General features: G+C 43.3%; 1 protein-coding gene and 1 pseudogene across 1 annotated transcript; both read left to right on the top strand.

Annotated features, from left to right (window-relative positions):
- Positions 1-3,052: 3,052 nt before the first annotated feature.
- Positions 3,053-5,138, top strand: LOC123190943 (probable carboxylesterase Os04g0669600). The gene is made up of 6 exons (XM_044603670.1): positions 3,053-3,523; positions 3,610-3,662; positions 4,198-4,321; positions 4,408-4,529; positions 4,625-4,732; positions 4,820-5,138. The coding sequence occupies exons 1-6, from the start codon at positions 3,343-3,345 to the stop codon at positions 4,964-4,966; spliced, it is 735 nt and encodes a 244-aa protein (XP_044459605.1). The 5' UTR covers positions 3,053-3,342; the 3' UTR covers positions 4,967-5,138.
- A 90-nt stretch (positions 5,139-5,228) lies between these two features.
- LOC123190942 (probable carboxylesterase Os04g0669500) lies at positions 5,229-8,132 on the top strand (annotated as a pseudogene).
- The last annotated feature ends 13,403 nt before the right edge of the window (positions 8,133-21,535 follow it).

The raw sequence follows: 21,535 nt of genomic DNA, 5'->3' as shown, positions 1-21,535 counted from the left end.
AAATTTTAAATTTCTGCTACGTTCCCCAACAAGCATTACGTCTAGAGACGATGGGTGGTGAGGGAGAGACGGCGCCCTTCTTTGTGCTAAAATGGAAGGCGTAAATGACACCTTTCTGCATGTTGGCATGGTGGTGAAACCATGACCAGTTCGTCGTGGTGGCCCTCTTGTCGGTTCCAAGGATGAAAGGTGTGTCGCAGCTCACGGTTCCATTTCCGAGCTTGAGTGGCAGTGTGTCATCCTCTTTGTTAATGTATTTCTGTAGCTTGTCCTTGGTGTACTCCACCTGAAAGTAATGTGAAGGCAAACAAAAGCAATTAGTTCTTGGCAAGAGTTATTCTCCAATATTTTACTTGTATTGACAAGAAGATATAAGAACTATGAAATAATTAGTGAGCTAGAACAAATGCAATAATAAAATGTTATGGAAAAGAGAGTTGAATGAATGCCAATGAGTGTACTAGAGTGGGAGAGAATGTCGGCGAAAGAAAATCCGCATTACAGAATGCAATAATATATTCTGGCTATGCTCTATCTTCACCACACAAAGTATTTAAATCATGCACAACCCCGATGATAAGCCAAGCAATTGTTTCATACTTTTGGTGTTCTCAAACTTTTTCGATCTTCACGCAATACATGGGCGTGAGCCATGGACATAGCACTATATGTGGAATAGAATGGTGGTTATGGAGAAGACAAAAGGAGAAGATAGTCTCACATCAACTAGGCGTATCAACGGGCTATGGAGATTACCCATTAATAGATATCAATGTGAGTGAATAGGGATTGTCATGCAACGGATGCACTAGAGCTATAAGTATATGAAAGCTCAACAAAAAGGAACTAAGTGGGTGTGCATCCAACTCGCTTGCTCACGAAGACCTATGTCATTTTGAGGAAGCCCATCATTGAAATATACAAGCCAAGTTCTATAATGAAAAATTCCCACTAGTATATGAAAGTGATATCATAGGAGACTCTCTATCATGAAGATCATGGTGCTACTTTGAAGCACAAGTGTGGTAAAAGGATAGTAGCATTGTCACTTCTCTCTTTTTCTCTCATCATTTTTTTATTTGGGCCTTTTCTCTCTCTCTTTTTTATGGCCTCCTTTTTTTAGTCCGGAGTCTCATCCCGACTTGTGCGGGAATCATAGTCTCCATCATCCTTTTCTCACTTGGAACAATGCTCTAATAATGATGATCATCACACTTTTATTTAGTTACAACTCAACAATTACAACTCAATACTTAGAGCAAAATATGACTCTATGTGAATGCCTCCGGCGGTGTACCGAGATATGTAATGAATCAAGAGTGACATGTATGAAAGAATTATGAATGGTGGCTTTGCCACCAATACAATGTCAACTACATGATCATGCAAAGCAATATGACAATGATGGAGCGTGTCATAATAAACGGAACGGTGGTAAGTTGCATGGCAATATATCTCGGAATGGCTATGGAAATGCCATGATAGGTAGGTATGGTGGCTGTTTTGAGAAAGATATATGGTGGGTGTATGATACCGGCGAAAAGTGCGCGGTATTAGAGAGGCTAGCAATGGTGGAAGGAAGAAAGTGTGTATAATCCATGGAGTCAACATTAGACATAAAGAACTCATATACTTATTGCAAAAATCTACAAGTTATCAAAGCAAAGTATTACGCGCATGCTCCTAGGGGGGATAGATTGGTAGAAAAAGACCATCGCTCGTCCTCGACCGCCACTCATAAGGGGGATAAATTATTCCAAGTCATACTATATTTACATTGGTTTTTATTTCGTACGGCATCAGACAAAATAAATAGTAATTCAAAGTGAGGGTGGGCAGGAGGAGAGAAAAACGAGTTAGGAAGTGAGATGAGCCGGTGGGAGGAGACGCCTGTGGAAAGGGGATTAACTGGAGTGGAGGTGACGAACCGAACTCTCCATTGATAGTAGAGATTAGGCGGCCTAGGACTTCGTGTGTTTCATCATGCATTTCACACTACACCACAACTAACACCAAGCACTCATATCATTTTACATCATTTAAGTGTACCTTGTGTTCACAATTCTTCCGTGACAACAAAAATAATATACATGAAGTCAAGATGTTTCGGCATGAGCTATTTTCGAAAACAAATGAGCACCTTCTAGAATGACACCCCTCTGCTATATATACGCTTTCATAACTTGTTTGAAAAGAGAACAACATGTGTAGGTTTAGCGTGATAATCCTCGCAAATGATTCATGCTATAAGCTTACATTTCTTCACATCCCCGTCTAATATATCTTCTAGCTATGAGATATGTGAGGAAAACAAAAAAAAACTGGAAGGCATCTCAATATTTTTGCTTATCTGCACTTGTGGCGGAAACTTTTAATTATGCTCTTTACTTATGATACCTTTTCAAGCGGCTTTGGTAGTGTCTTCTAGCGAGTTGATAATATGGTTTCATGAATGGAAATACCATGCACCACATGATAGAAACATGAAACATATCATAGCAATCAACATCTCGTGTGAGTCCTACCAACAGGAAGGGTGTTCAGAGTCATCGTGATCACGTGAGCAAGTCCATTCCTCTAAATTTAACATTACAATATGTGATTTTGTATGTGACGAGACTTCCTTTTGACAAGGGCACTCAAATTATAGGGGCTTGCATGTTTCTCCAGTAGAGGTATAGGTTTCGTTGCTAACCTTGTAATAAGTAGAATGATCGTATGAATGCAAACTTCATACTCGAGTATTTGTTTCTGCAGAAAAAAAAACTCAAGTATTTGTTACCAGCATCCGTGGTTCCAGAAACAAACTGGGACACATTTTTGTGTTCTTTTCTCATTTATGAAGACGTGTTTTTGTGTGACTGGTGGAATTATGGTAGGGGCGTAGTACTTTCTTCGTCTGAAAATACTTGTCATCAATCAAAATGAATAAAAGGTGATGTATTTAAACATATATTATTTTCGGACGGAGGGAGTATTTTTTTTTTCTATTTTTGAGAACTGGTAGGGGCGTAGGGTAGTCCCACCCACCAGTGACGAATAAAGAAGCAACGTAATCCACCCGCGGCGGGCCGGCCGGCGCGCTTCGCCGTCGCTCCGTCCCGCCGGCGGGCGATGGTTCCAGAGCCAAAACGCAACGGCACGGGGTAGGGTGAGGGTATATTCGATCCAACCGCACGGCACGCCCACGCCCCGCACGCTGCCGCCATCGCCGTCACGCCTCCCACGCCCGCACTAATTTCTCCTGCCCGCACCCTTCATCGGCACAAACCGCCGCCCCTTTGCACTGCCAGCCGCGCCGCCGATCGATCGCTTCTTCTTAGTTGACTCCGCGCTGTCCTGATGGCCCCGCCTCCCCCTGCTCCTGCTGCGGCGGCGGCGGCGGCGAGGGCCGGCGGGCTGGTCCTGTGGCTGCACGGCTCCGCCGAGACGGGCGAGCAGAGCCGCGGCCAGATCGCGCCCTACTTCTCCGCCGCCCCCGCCCTCCGCCTCTCCTTCCCAACCGCCCCCATCGCCTGCGTTGGTACGCTCGCTCACCCAACACTTGCTGCTCCTGATTCGATGGATTTGATTCAGTTGCTCGATCGATTTGCGGTGTTGCTGCTGCAGGTGACTTGGTGCTCAATGCGTGGTTCGGCATCCCGGAGATCCCCATAACCGCTGTAATTCCCTGCTTGATAACCCAGAAGTATTTGCTTGCTGTTGAGTCATATAAGAATACTGCATCCACTTGCAGTCTCTCTTCAGTACTATATATATTTGTTGATCCACAACAGCCTAGGTTGCTGCTAAAACAATAAGTTAGCATCTTTTGCGCTCCCAGTCTGTCGCTATAGAACAACATGTCATCATTTTCTCATCGGTTTGAAGATTTAAAATGTAGTGTAAGTTCTTGAGCACTTTGCATTATAACGAACCTCTTGCACCAATTTAACCCTTTTAGAATCAACATGACCATTCAAGGACATCAGTGTACAAGTTACAAAAGCAGAGTGGAGCCTGGATATACTGAACAGAGTGGATTGTTGTTCTAATGTTCTACTACTTCTGTATCCTTGAATTAGACCACAAAATCGGATAAAGAACAGATAAAGGGTCCCAAGTCTCTAAGCATTTACAGTCTGATGATACCTCACTTGCTATTGTACCATTAATTATGATTTATTTTGCTCATTTTGTTCCCACTTTCCTTCTTAGACCACTGTTAGAGACGAGGAAGAGGTCCTAGAAGCTGTTGAGCGTGTACACGAAATGTTAGACAAAGAAGTGGCTGCCGGAACATGTCCTACGAACATTTTTGTTTGTGGGTTAAGCCAAGGAGGTGAAGCACTGAAACCTACATCTATTATATTGTTTCCAAGGCAGTTAAATACTGTAAAAAAATTGATTTCCATTCTGTCTCCACAGGCGCTCTAGCCATAGCAAGTGTTCTGCTCTACCCCAAGACTTTAGGTGGGTGTGCTGTTTTCAGTGGTTCAGTTCCTCTGAGCAAATCATTTGCTGGCAGGGTGACACCTGAAGCCAGAAAGGTAACAACAGCCCAGCAACCATTGTTAAGCTAAATATATTTCGTGGCTGAATCCTTTTGCAAATGTCTTGTATCTGAATTCTTGCAAACCTGCAGACTCCGGTTTTATGGTTCCATGGGATGGCAGACGGGGTGGTACTATTCGAAGCCGGGCATGCCGGGTGCGCATTTCTCCAAGAGCTTGGCATGACCTGCGAATTCAAGGTGCTAGAAAATCATACCTGAAGTCATAACCGTTGAATTGGAGCTTCAGTTTTAGCTTCTCTGACTATTTTTCTTCAATATTATCAGACTTATCCGACCCTTGGGCACTTGCTTGTGGATGAAGAGCTCCAGTATTTTCGACGATGGATATTCGATCGTCTAGGGATTTCTCAAGGAACTGAAGCTGCAAGACCGTCGTCATCATCGTTGTCGAACCACGAAGATCTACACTAGCTAGGGTGCTTCACAAACTTACTGGCACCATTTCTAGGTGGCACATTGCTACCACATACGTGACCTGAATCTCAGTTTATATTGCCACACGAATGCTTTGGAAGACATGATCCAATGGAAGTTGTTTTTTATGATATCCAAGGAAAGGATTATGATATACTATTACAGTTGACTTGCTCTTTTTCGTGTGCCTGATTGATGACTTGCTCTGTTATTCGTTGATGCTTCGGTTAACTGTCACGTGAATCTGACATGGCCGGTGGCTCATCGATGATGTTCTCTTATTCATGTTATCTTTGCAATCGTCAAAATCGGGTAAATTTTTGCTTCTGATTGGCAGTGATTTTTCTACCACTCTCAGCACAAGCGCACAGGCTGACGAGGTACTTCGGCCCGGCCCGGCCCATATGACCCATGAGTAGACGCGTCCGCTTCCTCTTCTCCGTCGCCGCAGCCATCGCCGCGGCCTCCCTCCTCGCCGCCTCGCTCCGCCGCCCCGCCTCCCCGGCCCCATGGCGGCCCGCAACCGGAGCTTCGTGCTGTGGCTGCACGGCCTCGGCGACTCCGGCCCCGCCAACGAGCCCATCCGCACCTTCTTCGCCGCGCCGGAGTTCCGCCACACCAAGTGGGCGTTCCCCTCCGCCCCCAACTCCCCCGTCTCCTGCAACAGTACGCCTCCCCTCCGTCCACCGTCACAGCCCCATCGAAGTTTTTGGGGGAAGGGTGCTTCGATTCATCAAATTAGCATCACCTGATTCTGAAGATCACTTGTTGTTTTTGCAGATGGCGCCGTGATGCCATCATGGTTCGATATCCACGAGCTTCCTTTGAGCCCTGTGAGTTAACTCATCAACCCACTCAGTCCCTCCCGCTTGTATTCGCGGAAGGGAGGCAACTGTACCAGTAGAAATTGATCTGGCTCAAATCTGTAAATATTAGGGTTCGCCGCAAGATGAGAGCGGTGTTCTTAAGGCTGTGGAGAATGTGCACGCCATGATCGACAGGGAGGTGGCCGGCGGCATCCATCCTGACAACATATTTGTGTGCGGGTTCAGTCAGGGAGGTAGGATTGTTGCATGGGTGTTGGATATATTCTGAAGATCACAAATTTTTGTGCCGTGAATTGATAAGTATTGGATTTTGTGTCAAACTGCAGGTGCTCTGACATTAGCAAGTGTTTTGCTTTATCCGAAGACGCTAGGTGGTGGTGCCGTGTTCAGTGGCTGGGTCCCTTTCGGTTCGTCGGTCATTGAGAGGATTTCACCCGAAGCAAGGAAGGTATGTCACACAGTCATCCCTTGATGCCTTCTCCTTAGTTTAGCGCACAATAACTAGATGTTGTGTAAGCTTCAATTTATTGGTTGGTATGAAACTGAACGCTGGTCAACAAGAGATGTGGTTGGTGATGTTTATGACTTTATGTGCAGCCTTGTCATTGCCTTTGAATAGAAATATTTCTTATCTCTTGATGCCTTCTCCTTAGTTTAGCACACAATAACAAGATGTGAGGAAGCTTAGATTTATTGGTTGGTATTAAATTGAACGCTAGTCAACAAAAGATGAGGTTGGTGATGTTTATGTACAGCCTTGTCACTACCTTTTGAATAGAAATATAGCCTTCTCCTTAGTTTCAGCACACAGTCACAAGATGTGAGAAAGCCAAAATTCATTGGTTGGTATAAACTTGAACGCTAGTCAACAAGAGATGTGGTTGGTGATGTTTATGTACAGCCTAGTCATTGCTTTTTGAATAGAAATATTTCTTATCACGTGCCCGAGCACTGCCGGAACTCTGCCTACACTAGTATGGCCATACCAAGGATCCCTCATCTACAGATTTCTTCAATTTTAATTGGATTGCTTCTACACCTGGAACAGAACGATGTAGTTTTTGCAATAATTCCTGATCAACATGAGCATACTCAACAATTGAGCTATGGAAGTATAGTTTTGGCACCTAATATATTAGATTGAACTAGTCTGTGAAAACAGCTGGAAGACCAAAATGTACTGACCTCAACATTGCCAAATGAAATTCACTACATTTGAACTTCAGTTATTTCATAGTTGGTACCTAAAACTTAATATCCAGTGCTGCCTCTTGGATAAGAAATATGGCAATACACCTACTGTGATCCAACCTTACATATAAAATTATTACATTTAGGAGGACGAAGCAACTTTGCCCACCTTAGGACTGTTACACCATATCAACTTTTGTATGTTAACCAGTCAACGACGCTATTGTCCACAAAAAAGATAAATGGCATTGAACTTTGAAGGATGCCATCAGCATTTTTACTCGTGATGTTCCTTTCGTATGTAAACCTTCATGAACCTGTGAGTGATATGATCTCTGACACTCTATCCTAACAGTCTTGACAGTAAAATCATATAGTGTTGACTCTTCTATACGAGAATGTATGGATAAAAACACGCAGATTGCAGGCATTTGTTAAACATACTTGATGCAATTAGCCTGATTGATCGAAGGAAGCACTTGCCAAAAAAATTAGTAAACTTTGAAGAATGCTAGATGAGCCCTTCAATACATGAATAGGAGTTTGACAGTAAATTTGAACTCTTTATAAGAGCATTAATTTTGTTTGGCTGAATTTTTTCCTGGAACTTTTCAGACACCTATTCTGTGGTCGCATGGAATAGCTGATCAAGTGGTATTATTTGAAGCCGGTCAGGCCGGCCCACCATTTTTGCAAAGTGCAGGCATCAGTTGTGAATTTAAGGTAATCTTCTACATCCTCTTTTCCCCCTTCTCCAGGCAAGCTTCGGTTCCATATTTCTTCATACAACTTTTCGGTTCCTATCTGAGCTCTCAACTGCTCATGCACATTTATCAGGCATACCCAAATCTAGGCCACTCGATCGCAAAGGAAGAGCTATCCTCTCTCGAGGCGTGGATCAAGGGTCGTCTCAAAGCCTTGCAAGATAAGCAAAGTTAACGTCCTTCAGTTTGGGCCGCCGTCACGTTCCCCACCATAGCAAAACTGGCTAATGCAGCCGTACTGAACCTGTATTCCCTGGTATATTGATGAACTCGGACGATCCAAACTATTCTTGAGACTTTGTCATGCACTCATGCTCATGAATGTCTCCGCGGATGCATCACTGATGTTCCAGGAAATTATGTACTGCGGTATGTTGTTTCTTTCTCCTGTAGGTTTGACCTGGTACTACCTGGATACCGTTGTACAGGTATCCTCTCTGCTTAGAATCTGCCTATCGACACGGTCCATTGTGGCTTTCAGTTTCCACACTTTTGAGCGTATCTTACATCGGTTGAATATCATACGGTGTATGCACGGCATGTAGTAGAACTTGTCCTTTATTGTTAGTAAGATACCACTGGGATTCTGAACCGACGTTGGATGTACCGAAATCCATGCCCTTTCTAGTCATTTGTGTAAATGGAGCTCATGTCTTTGCTACAAAGAGAAGAACTTCATGTCCTCTTCCCTGTGGATGCGTTTTTTCCGGACAAAATGTTTCTCCCTGCGGATGTGTTTCTTGTCGACAAAATCGTTTGAAGGCGTTGAAGATTATGGTTCTGGTTTGCATCATTTTCCCTTTCTATGGCCGAGTCAGAGGCGTTGGCCATTTTGTGTTCCTTTCCAGAGCTACACGGGGACCGGGCAGTTTGATTGATTTGCCGCGCTTACCATGACCATTTCAATGAGGACCAACGAAGTTTTGATCACCAGGCAATGCATGCCCTGGACTTTTGTTGCGGCTACGAGCTGTAGATATGAATGAATATACGTGCATTGGAGACTCGTGTAGTCTTGTTCAACTTTGGAGTAATGGTGGAACGCAAACAGTCCAAATCTCACCAGTAACATTGACCAGGAAATGGAAACGATCCACTCAAGGTATGATATAAGTACTCCCTCCGTTCAGAATTACTTGTCATAAAAATAGATGTATTTATAACTAAAATACATCTAGATATATTCATTTCTTCGACGAGTAATTCCGAACGGAGGGGGTACGTGGTAAGAGGGAGGGCAGAGGGCAGCAACCACTCCTGCGCCAACAAACACGACACCAAAGATGGCCAAAACCCAGCTTGTCTTGTGCATGCTCGTGGCCTTCTTCCTCGTCCTCGCCATGGAGGTTGCTGCCGCTAGGAAACTACAGGAAAGAGGTACGGGATCTCATCTCTCTCTCTCTCTCCCTTCCTCTGTATGTGTGTCTGCACTTGTAAACATGATTAATGCTTTGCTTCTTTGCTTGCTTCAGGTGATCCCTACAAGGGCACGTATCCTGAAATGGGTTATCCAACTGGACCGCCACCATAGTCCATAGGTCTCCGCGAATATTTCTAGTACAACATATTTATACATACACGCATCTTCTTAGTTTCATGAGAAATAAACGACATGTATGTATATATGTCCATCTTTTTCTACCTACAACTGGATCTGCTGGATGAAATGGTTGGTTCTTGCACGCGGTGCAATGCAAGTTTTCTTTTTACAGCTTATCATCAGAACAAGTTTGTATCGAACGAATGGAGCGGAGTTGCCTCTCGTGTCAACTTTTGTCCATCGCTTGGAAACTGAGGTTAGGAATGTCTTACGAATAAGAAAACTATAAAAATAAGATGGCTTAAATCAAGCTCAGTCCTCCTATCCTACATACAAATAGGATTTCTGATCTATTTCTACAAGCCAAAGGGCTTAAAAAAAGTCCTACAAAATTCCTCTAAACCAAAGAAGGCATGAAACAACGAAATGGATAGTCACAATGAGATCAACAAATCTTCTCCTACTTTCCATTACACATAATCATAAAAAAAAAGCATGAAGACCACTTGAAACAAAGGACCAAAAATCGGTTAGTTGCTTAAAAACAAATCTTTGTCCGTTAACATTGTTGTGATCGGCCCACACGTCGCTCGTGGGTTACTCATACCTCTAGGTTGCCACCTCTAGTGCTCCCTCCTCCATGTCACCTCCACTTGTCGTCGTGGGGCAAAGCTCAAGTGGAAGGCGGTCGGGAGAGGGGGGAAGCTCTAATGGGAGCGACAACGTAAAGCAAGGACCCACCTCCTAAAACTAAATGTTACTTGAAATCCTCAGCTCTAGATGTTTGTTCACATGGATATGGATTCCCAGAAACCATAATTGTCTTTATGCACAAGCAGATACATTTCTTATGCAGCCAGAAGAAAGCAAAATCATTAAAACTATCAAGAATAGATGCAAATGATAATGTCGGTGGTAATGTTGTCTTGCACGCGAAGGGCATTGACCCGATGGATGACATACCAAGTGTCGTTTGTGCCCGGTCAGGATTTGATGCCTTAGTTGTGGGTCACATGCAAAAGATGTACCTGAGTTCAAGCTTCTTCAGACATAAGCAAAGAACTTATATGTAAAGTTTACAATGTATAGATGTAACAGATATCTTTACTAAGTAGTATTTTGCTCTAAAGGACGCCACGAAGTTTGTATGTGTTATGCAATGAAGAATTTTGTGATTCCGAACATGAAGGAGGCTCCTGATGAGGAGACAAAAGTATCACACTCATTGATGGATGACACAAAGAAGATTATTCTTGGTTCTTAGAAGGCCAAGGTGAAGTTCAAGGCCGAAAAATATTAACATCGAACCGGCATAGCACGACCACACTTGTAGTGACACAAGCATCACGTGTGCTACACATAATGCTATGGCAACCAACAAGGCTGCCGATGACCAATGTCAATCCCGCTATGTGCGAATTTCGCTCCAAGAACAAAGAAGAAAAGAATGTGCCCATCGAACAACATGCAACTTGAAAACAATCAACAATCAAAAGAAACAAAAAACACAGAGAAATATTTAAAAGGAAAATAGCGGTGAAACACGTGTACCCTTGATGTTCCAGGAACTTCTGTACTACCGTATGTTTTTGTTGTAGTTTCGACCCGGTGCCTGGATATGCCTGAAGAACTGTGCAGGCATCTTGGATCCTGCCTATCGATGTTGTCCGTTGTTGCATGCTTCCCACTTTTAGTTCAGTTCCAACGACCTCATTCCAGAAACCATGGCATATCATACAAGTACTCATATGGAGAAATGCCCTTTGATTCTTGGGTGTATATACACCTGATATGGGGAAAAAATATAAAAAGTCAAAAGAAGTTTAGAAGCTTTTTAGAATAAATTGACTTTCTATTGCACTAGTATATAAATTTTCATGAATAAAAAACCAACGTTGATTTCCGGGCAAAAAAACGAAATTTATTGCTATTATAGATCACTATTCACACTATTTTGACCATTTTTTTGTTTTTTTAAGAAGTCAATGGGGTTTTTTCCATTTTGTGGAAAAAATTATAAGTACAAGGGAAGGTCAAGTTTATTTTTAAAAAAATCAGAACTTTGTTTTACTTTTAATTTAATTACATTTTTTTACTTTGCAAGCAGCACGGCACGTAGAGCTTTGTCCTTTATTTGTACTAAGATACTGCTAGTCGGATTCCTCCGCCGATATTGGATATACTCAGGGGCGGAGCCAGAAAATTTGGCCAATTGGTTCACTCAGTACCTCACTGTAAGGATTTAGTATGGGTTAATTAAGTGTAACGTTCAATTTCATACTAACTTACAATAGGAGCACGTCACTTAAAAGACATGTGGCGAGTAGAAATATGATATCGATTATCACATATGGCAGTTACATATAGAAGTGGAGAGTGCAAGACATACCGATTGTGCGAAATTATAAAATCTCTTGTTGACATATTATAAACAGAGTAGCACCAAAATAACTTCATAGCTTCAAGTGCAGCTTCTCATCTTCCTAAAATATATTGGAGAAAATGACAAGTTACTTTAACAAGTTCAAAATAAATACCATCAAGCCAAAGAGGCATATAAACAAGTAATTTTAAGCCTAATTTGACTCTGGTTTTTATGAATGATCAGTTTGCTTATCATTGGCAACCTGAATTGATTGATCTTGATTCATCAAAGCATCACATTTTTTACTGTTATATTATGAAAGCTATTAACATTACCTTTACCCACATGGGTATTTTGTCGCCTTTTTTGTTCCAATTGCTCCAACCTTTAGTTGCAAGTGCATCACTCCCAGCTTGTCTCTCATCGTAATCACTTAATCCGATCAGCCAGATCATCTAAACTAATTTCTCCATGTATAAAAAGCCTTGGGAGATTATTTGCAACAGTGACATTTGATGTACACTTTGCTTACATTGAGTGACCTTAAAGTGCCTGCAGCATTATCTGAATCTGATGATCGATTCATTATTGGAAAACATCGCTCTAACCCACACCAATTAAAGTTCAGGGAAAAGCAACTAAAACATTTAGGGCAAAGAGTAATACCATCATCCAGTGTACTAGGCTCCAAGCCTCCAACACATGTACAAGGCCCTGTAACAAGGGTGATGATGTGACCTCGTCACCTTCAATTTGGACTTCAATTGTCAGCCGCTGCCGACGGCCGACCTGCTGTTGCCGGCTTGCCGCTGGCCACCGCAATAGAGAGACGAGGAGACGAGATCGAAAGAGTTGCCGGGTTGGGAAACAAATTGGGGGAAAACGAGAGGCGTGCGTATCTGGTATGGAATCGAGCGGTCGAGGACTGCGTCGATGCCATCGTATGGCATTACATTTACCTCTGGGCTTCTTTTATTTTTTGTGAAATATCTGTATCATTCTGTAGGCTTTTGGTTGGACTACTGATGTTATAAAGAATTTATTATTATGGGCTGAGAGGCTTCTGGCGGGTGCGTCTTAGCTTGATGGGTTCAGCCGTGATTTTCTATTGGGTTCAGGCAAGTGCCAACATGTATACATGTACGTGGTGTGAAAAATCTGTTGGGTTCATCTGAACCCAACACCTACACGCTGGCTCCGCCGCTGGACCATAGCTGGCCAAACGGGCCGGCCCGGCCCGACACGGCACGGCCCATCTTAATCGTGCCTGGCACGGCACGGCCCGCCAGGGCACGATTATTAGTCGGGCCGTGCCGTGCCGGCCCGCGTTCTGCCCCCTCCGGCCCAAGCACGGCCCAGGAGCCAAACGGGCCGGTCCGATGGCACGCCAGGCACGCTGGCCCACTAGCTTGATGGCCTGCTAGGTTGTTTCTTGGGCTGATTTTGGTCTGCTGGGCTGTTTTTTATGTGTTATATATATTAAAAAACTGGATAAAAAATAATAAAAAAAGATAAACGGGCCGTGCCGTGCCGGCCTGCGTGCCCAGCCTTCAGGCCCAGGCATGGCCCAAGACGGGCCGCGTGCCTGGCACGGCCCGATTAGAGCATGCCAGGCCTGGCCCATCATGTGTCGTGCCAGCGTGCTTGCGGGTCGGCATGCCAGGCCCAACCCATTTGGCCAGCTATACGCTGGACAGTCTTTCTGTAAACACAGGTTTCTAAAGCATCCTATATTAGTTTAGAGAGTGAGTATATGATAGCAGAAGAATTCCATGTCCTCTTTCTTCTCTGGGCGCATTTTCTTTTAGACAAAGTAGGTTTCTTTTTTCGAAAATGGACAAAGTTGTTTCTACTACACTAGTCTTTTTTTTCGTTGGTACTACTAGTCTTTTTGAGGTTTCAGATTCTTCTCATTTGCTTTTTTTCAGTCTTTGGCAGTCTCAAGTGTCAATTTTCATTTGGGTCGTCGAGTCCAAACCGTGCCGCCTTTGGCATCAACCTTGTGGTCACATGGCGCTGCATCAATGCCAGCTGTTGCATGCTCTGGGCCAGTATTGATGCGGCGCGTGCATCGGATGGAAGGGAGCTCCTATTGGGTGCTTTAAGCGCCGGCTAAGGCTGGTGGTGCTCCAACGCGACGCGTAACGGGCCGCCCCAGCAACATGCCCCTGTCAAACAGAAAAAGCAATTCTGATCGTTGCACAGAAGAAGTGGGATTCAAACTAGGGACGCCTATCTCAACAGCGTAGCACCATAACCACTAGACCAAGCTCACTTGGCTGTTCTACTAGCAGGAAAAACATAACTATTTGACCGGTATAAATTATTCGAACAATCGTTCACAAAATGGAAAAAGTTCATAAATTTCGAAAACATTCATAAGTTTCAGAAAAAGTTCACTCATTTGAAGAAACAGTTCATTGATTGAAAAGCAGTTCATTTATTTGAAAAAAAAGTTCATCAATTTTTTTAAAAAGAAGTTTACACTCCGGAAGATTCTATGAATATGGTTACCTAATAATATAGTAGAACCACTATTGAGATTATAGTTAGACGATACACTTTAGAGATCTCTATCATTATAGTTGATGATATTAAAATGCACACAACCATATATGTACACACTATATAAGTTATGCAACAATAATTAATTCAAAGATAAGTTTTTCTACACAACATAATTTAAATTTAGCCATAACAAAATTCTAGCGATACATTACAAATATAACAAATAACATTATAATTAATAATTAACAACATAGTTATGTGGTTCCAACATGAAAAATATATTATTATGTGGTTAACTATGTCAACTAAATAATAGACATTATACTCGTTAATATTGTAATAAAATGAAAATACATTTAAATAACTACAAATGATTGATATAAAATTGTTTTGTATAGAAAATAATTTCTTATTTTAATTTTATCTAGGTCTCAAATATGTTTGGACTGGGTAGAGGTCCTAAGCTAGACATTTTGGATCGATGGTAACATGGGCATAGAATTTTACCCAGGTTCAGGCTTTCTCAAAGAGATAATACCCTACGTAAGCAAGACGTGGTTTTATTTATCGATAATATCTTTCGTTTTGTTCGAGCAGGATCAGAGGTATTCGCTTTATTAGGGAGAATGCCCTCCGCAGTGGTTATCAACCTACTCTTGGTACAGTCATGTTTTTTATTGTATTGATATGGGGTATAGTATAGAATACAGGTATCTACCACGAGATTGTTGTGTATGATTATAATGATCTGGAAAATGATCTAATAATTAGCCTGGCCTCGGCTTATATAATGTACTAGAGGCCTAGGATTTATAAGAGTCCTCAGCTTGTAAGCAAGTCTTGTGAAAATATTCTTTTATACGTCATGGGCTGTCCAAAAAAATCCTATTAGTGAACCGCCATGGAGGACCTCGGCCCGACCCACATAATCGGGAGATGTCGTGGTGAGTACTCCTTGTCCAGGACATCAACTAAGAGAAATAAATCATTATAGTGTGCATTCATATAGCAAAAATAAGTTGATCAGGCCAAAAAGTCCATATTAATAGGTAGGTCATACTATTACATCTAGAAGGTCCATATTAACATGTAGATCGCAGTGTTAAAAGTGAATGTCAAAGCACAACTATTAATTTAAATGAAAGCCTACAATTCTCCAAAAGGCGTTTGATCTCCAAAAGAAAGTCAGAGTTCATCAAATCATCACAACGCGGGAATATCAAGTCTTAGAGATAAGCTAAAACGATAGACAAGTGATGTGCATAGACGATAGAAGGTGCTGAGAGCATTACGTCTAGAGACGATGGATGATGAGGGAGAGACGGCGCCCTTCTTTGCGCTAGAAATGGAAGGCGCAAATGACACCTTTCTGCATGTTGGCATGGTGGTGAAACCATGACCAGTTCGTTGTGGTGGCCCTCTTGTCGGTTCCAAGGATGAAAGGTGTGTCGCAGCTCATGGTTCCATTTCCGAGCTTGAGTGGCAGTGTGTCATCCTCTTTGTTAATGTATTTCTGTAGCTTGTCCTTGGTGTACTCCGCCTGAAAGTAATGTGAAGGCAAACAAAAGCAATTAGTTCTTGGCAAGAGTTATTCTCCAATATTTTACTTGTATTGACAGGAAGATATAAGAACTACGAGATAATTAGTGAGCTAGAACAAATGCAATAATAAAATGTTATGGAAAAGAGAGTTGAATGAATGCTAGTGAGTGTATTAGAGTGGGAGAGAATGTCGGTGAAAGAAAATCGGCATTACATATAGACATAGAAAATCAAAGTTGTCTTTGTCACATACATAGTGGGCATGGTGGTAAAGCATCAGTAGTGGTGTTGAAATATTTAAGTGAAAAGCACATATATTCAGTGACAACCAATCAACAAGTTTTGCATGATAAAAATTAATAAAATGTGGCAGTGTATAGTATGGATATATAACCTGCTACATCAATCAATGCAAGCCAACAACATGCTGGATCTTTCAAAAGAAAACATAAGCCAAAAAATTATCCGGAAATTTTATAATATATAGATGTGACAAATTACTTTTCTAAGTATTTGTGATGTAAAGGACACCATGAAGTTAATTTGTATGTGTTCAAAAAAACCTGTTAACAAAACTTCATATGCAATGAAGAATTTTGTCGTTCTCAACATGAAGAAGGCTATCGATGAAGAGATGAGTATCACACTCATTGAAGAATTACAAGAAGAAGATTATTCTTGGTTCTTAGAAGGCCAAGATGAAGTTCAAGGCTGAAAAATATTAACATCAAAGATCGATCTTTGTTTGGTCACTTAGTAGCTGAAATTAAGTCCCTTATGGTTGATGGGATGTTTATTCCGCAGAAACTTCATAGGTCTCAAAACAGTGTTGCAAATTGCCTGGCAAGGTATAGTCGCTCTGAACAAACTATGGCTGTGTGGCTCGGTAGAGGACCCCCATGTATTGAGAATCTCTTGCCAAGAGATTGTAGCCCTACCATAATGAAATAAAACCCTTTTGATCCCGCAAAAAAAAAAAATGGGGCAAAACTTGGCAACACAAACCTCACGTGTGCTACGTACACATAATGCTATGGCAACCAACAAGGCTACCGACGACCAACATCAATTCCGCTACGTGCAAATTTGGCAAGGAATTTGTGTAGTGCCGTATGTACGTTTCTATTGTAGTTTTGGCCTGGTCCCTGAATATGGCTGAAGAACTGTGCAGGCATCTTGGATTCTACCCATGATGCCTTCGGTTGTTGCTTCCCACATTCAGTTCAGTTCCAACGACCTCACTCCAAAACCCGTGGCATCAATGGCGGAGCTTGATGAATATTATTGAGGAGGCTAATCTAAGTTGAAGGGACAAAGAAGATAAGTCATGCATGAACTCTGAGAATTTTTTTATATTCAAATCTAATAATTAAAGATACAGAGTTTTTCTAGAGTAGAGGGGGCAATGTCCCCCTTTGGCCCCATGAAGCCCAGCCACTGCATGGCATATCATATAAGCACTCGTGCGTTGTAAGTAGCACGGCACGTAGAGCTTGTCCTTTCTTTCTACTCCCTCCGTTTCGAATTACTTGTCTCAAGTATGGATGTATCTAGATGTATTTTAGTTCTAAATACATCCACTTTTACGACGAGTAATTTGAAACGGAAGGAGTAGTAAAATACTAGTGGGATTCCTGTGCCGACATTGGATGTACCGAACCCCGTGTCGTTTCTGCACATTTTTTTAGCGCAACCCGTGTCTTTGCTTGACATATAAGAAGAATTTCATGTCCTCTTGCCCCTTTCGGTGCATTCTCTTTTGGACAAAGTCGTTTCCACTACTAGTACGTACTAGTCTTTCTCAGGTTTGTGTTGCTCTCATTTGCTTTGCTTCGGGCTTTGACGGTCTCAGGCGTCAATTTCCCTTTGGGTCGCCGAGTCAAAACCGCGCCGCCCTTGGCCTTGGCCTTGCGTTTAAACCTGAGAATAGTTTGTAATCTAAACCAAACCCAGATCAATCCATACATGTACTAGTCTATTAGTCAAGCCAAACCAATCCAAATTGTAAGTGCTATAATCCAAACCAAATTGAACTGCTTGTGCTTTCAAACCAAACCAATCCAGCCCATTTCCTAAAATCGGTTTGTGCCCAAAATCTGAAACTATGGACAATGGACTGCACATGCGCACGTGGATAGCTGCTGATGCTTTCATACTCATTTCCGTTACTGAACACCCAGGCTGTTGATGCACCTTGTTGCAGTCAGCGAAGTAGCAGATGGACATGCCGGCTGGTGGTGCACCACTGCGTAACACCGATGCATATGTACGCGACTTGGTCGCCGGCGGCGGGGTCTTGGTTCAGTGGCAACATTTCATCTACAGAGCATATGTAAGTCTTGGTTCGGTGGCAACATCTCATCTACAGAGCATATGTACGCGACTTGGTCGCCGGCGGCGGCATCTCATCTCATCGAGAGAGAGAGAGAGAGAGAGAGAGAGAGAGAGAGAGAGAGAGAGAGAGGCGTTGGCCGGAGCTCAGCCCAGCCTAGCGGTGGCCGCCCGTCAAAGCTGCTTGCACGTTTGGTGGCTCAGTTTGGTTTCAGACTCTGAGTTGAAACTGTTTGAGACCAATTGGTCTCTGTCCAGATCAAACCAATCCAGCCCAAAAAAAAGTATAGCCCAAACCAAACTAAATTAAGGGAATGCCTTACACTGCGTTTGGATGTCTGTATTGCAGCCTCGAATTGGATTTGGTATTCCCGAACCGCCAATTCAGCTGTTTGGATGCACACTGAAACATCGAATGGAAATGAGGCCGAATACAGCGCCGTTTTCGCTCTCACGCGCGCTCCCCTCCCACAATACAGACCCCTCCGGCTCAGATTTCGCTGGATTTGCACTCACCCGCAAAACATACCGCTTCGACCCCTCTCTTTTCCCCCGCGACCAGAAAAAGAAAACAGAGGCGGAGCGAAGAAGCTCCAGCGGCACCGCGTCGTGCTCCTCTGCGCATGGCTACTCCCGCATCCCGGCGACGTAGCAGCAACCGCGGCGTTCCTCGCGGCGGTGGCGTCTGGATCCTCTCCATAGAGCGTGGCCGACCTTCTCAGCCATTACTTCCGGCGGTGGCGGCGACCGCGACATCGCGGAGTGGCGGGTGGCGGTGGCGGCGACGACGACCCAGAGCCAGCGCGTGGGCGGAGATTCTTCCCACAGCCGGCATCTGAATCCGTGCCATGGATCCATGCCCGACCTTCTCCTCACAGCCTGAGATCCGCGCCATCAGGCGGCGTCCGCATCCGTCGGCGCGGGCGGAGACGCTTCTGACGACAGGCTGAGCGGGTGGCGCGCGGCACAGAGAGGAGCACGACCGCGCGCGAAATTAGATCCAGCCCCTCTACTGAGTCTGCTTCGTCCTCTGAACTTCTCCCCATTCACTAGGAAACAACACTTTCAGTTCGTTGTAGCCAAGGCAGACGGTGGATGGTCCAGATCGAGTTTGCTTCTTCCTCTGAATTTCTCCTCGTTCACTAGCTAGCTGTATTGTGATTCCAAAAAAATGTATGGTGATATGAAACTGGTGATTTGTGAAGTAAACAATACATGATAGCTTTTACTCCAATTTGTTGTGCAAATTTCATTTTGATACACGAAGAGCAAAGCATAAGCCACAGACTGTATATTTTTTGTCATTTTTGTTGCTATATAATCATTTTTTTTCTAGATTGTATTAAAAAATTGAGTCATAAAGAACAAAGCATAATCTTCATACTCATGTAAATATACAATTTCATAGTTTGTCATCCAAACAAGATTTGGTATTGAAACCTCTATGAGATTCCATGAGCCAATTCGGTGAACAACCAAACAAGCGAATTTATATTCATTCTCATTTCAGTTTCCTTGCTGAATTGGTATTGCAACCAATTCAATACGGAGCCCTTCAATACAGACATCCAAACAGAGCGTTAGCCTATTTTGTCCAATCCAATGACAGCCCAATAGGAAACCAAACTGAAACTGTGGTTTGAATCCAAACCATTCCCAGGTTTACTTGCGTTCCTTCCCGAAGCTACACGGAGACCGGACAGCTTTGTGTGGCACCAAAGTGTGGGAGTAGTCCAGTTTGATCGTGTCCTGGCGCTTACCACTGACCGTTTCAAGGCAAAACAAGGAACAAACGAGGTAGAGCGACCTGTGACTTGACATGTACTGCGGCTGCGTCCGACGGGCGCTGTCACGATACTTGGTGACGCGCTCAGCGGTTCCAGTTTCTCTTTGCTTCGTGGCGTATCGTACGTTGTACGTACGTACTACTATGAGCAGCACGGTACGCATAACTCGTCCTTTCTTTCCACTACTATAAGAAACTGCTGGGATTTCTCTTCCGACATTGTATATACCGAACTCCATGTCCTTTCTATGCTTACCCTATTAGGCTCGAGCCTAGATGGAATACCTTCTTATCTTATGTCTATGTTCCTATTCAACAAGACTTTTATTGAGAAAATGGATAAACACCGGAGAAGATTTTTCTGGAAAAGGAAGAACAATAAACGGGCGTATCATATGGTGAAATGGACTAGGGTTTGTAGGTCCAAAAGAATCGGTGGGCTGGGGATCAAGGACCTCCACAAGCAGAACATTAGTCTGTTGACCAAGTGGTGGTGAAAACTTGAAACTAAAGATGGGTTGTGGCAACAAATTATTCGGGCCAGATATTTCAAGAATAAAACGGTGGCTAATATTCGTAGTTGTTTTTCAGACTCCCCTTGCTGGAAAGCAATTATGAAAGTTAAAGAGACATATATGGCTGGGAGGGCCGTTAAGGTTAATAGTGGGAACTTGGCTAGGGTCTGGCATGAGCCATGGATAGATGTTGTGCCATTATGTGAAAAATTCCCCGTCTTATTCCGTATATGTCAGGATCAGGATGAGACTATTGCAGATTTTGTGGCGAAAAACTATAGCCTGGGTTTCAGGCGTAGGCTGTTTGGGGAGATCAATGATCAATGGGAATGGGTAGTTTCTGAGGCAAAGAAATATACTTTGAACAATATCCTTGATACAGTGTTTTGGAAGTTGTGCAGGAACAAGAGACTTACCACTAAATCGGTGTATAAGTAGTTGGAGAGGGATTTAGCTGGCCCTAACTATAAGTGGATCTGGAAAACTAGTATCCCACTGAAAATCAAAATATTCTTATGGCAGCTATTCCAAAATGATGTGCTTACCCGGGATAATTTGAGGAAGAGGAAATGGCCCGGGAATCCTGTTTGCTCTTTCTGTACGAACATGGAAACTGCGAACCATCTATTTTTTACATGTCCTCTTGCTCGAACAGTTTGGGGGGCCCTGGGACTTACGGCTGGAGTATCCTGTTGCCCGCGTTCCCTTTGGCAAAGCTGGGCGTGGTTGTATAAGTTTTTCCCTGGTGGAAAACAATTTTTCATGATGATCATTGCGGCTTTGTGCTGGGGGATATGGTGTCTTCGAAACAAAGTTACTTTTGACAATTATAATGCTCGTTCTCCGCTGGAGGCTGTTTTCAGTGCATGTTCTTTTATGTTGTACTGGACAGGACTACTGAAGGAAGAAGATAGGTCGAAGTTTCAGGCGGGCGTGAAGAGATTGGCGTATGTGGCAGCAGCTCTGGCGGACAGGACTCACTTGCGAGGTGTGATGCGACTGAAGGATGGAGAGGGGATCCAGATTGGCTAATCTGCTTGGTTTACAGTCCACTGGGGTTTGATGCCCGTTCTGGAGTCTTATATGCTTTTGGAGAGTTGCTTCTTTATGCCTGAGTAGACTATGTAGTCTATCAGGTGGTGCACTATTTTCGTGAATGAGGTCAGGGTAGTGGCTAGTTGGTGTCGTCAGGTTTTC

This window comes from Triticum aestivum, chromosome 2A (assembly GCF_018294505.1).
Source record: "Triticum aestivum cultivar Chinese Spring chromosome 2A, IWGSC CS RefSeq v2.1, whole genome shotgun sequence".
Lineage (NCBI taxonomy): Eukaryota > Viridiplantae > Streptophyta > Magnoliopsida > Poales > Poaceae > Triticum > Triticum aestivum.
Note: the sequence above shows the minus strand (reverse complement) of the source record. Positions and strands in the feature narration are given on the sequence as shown.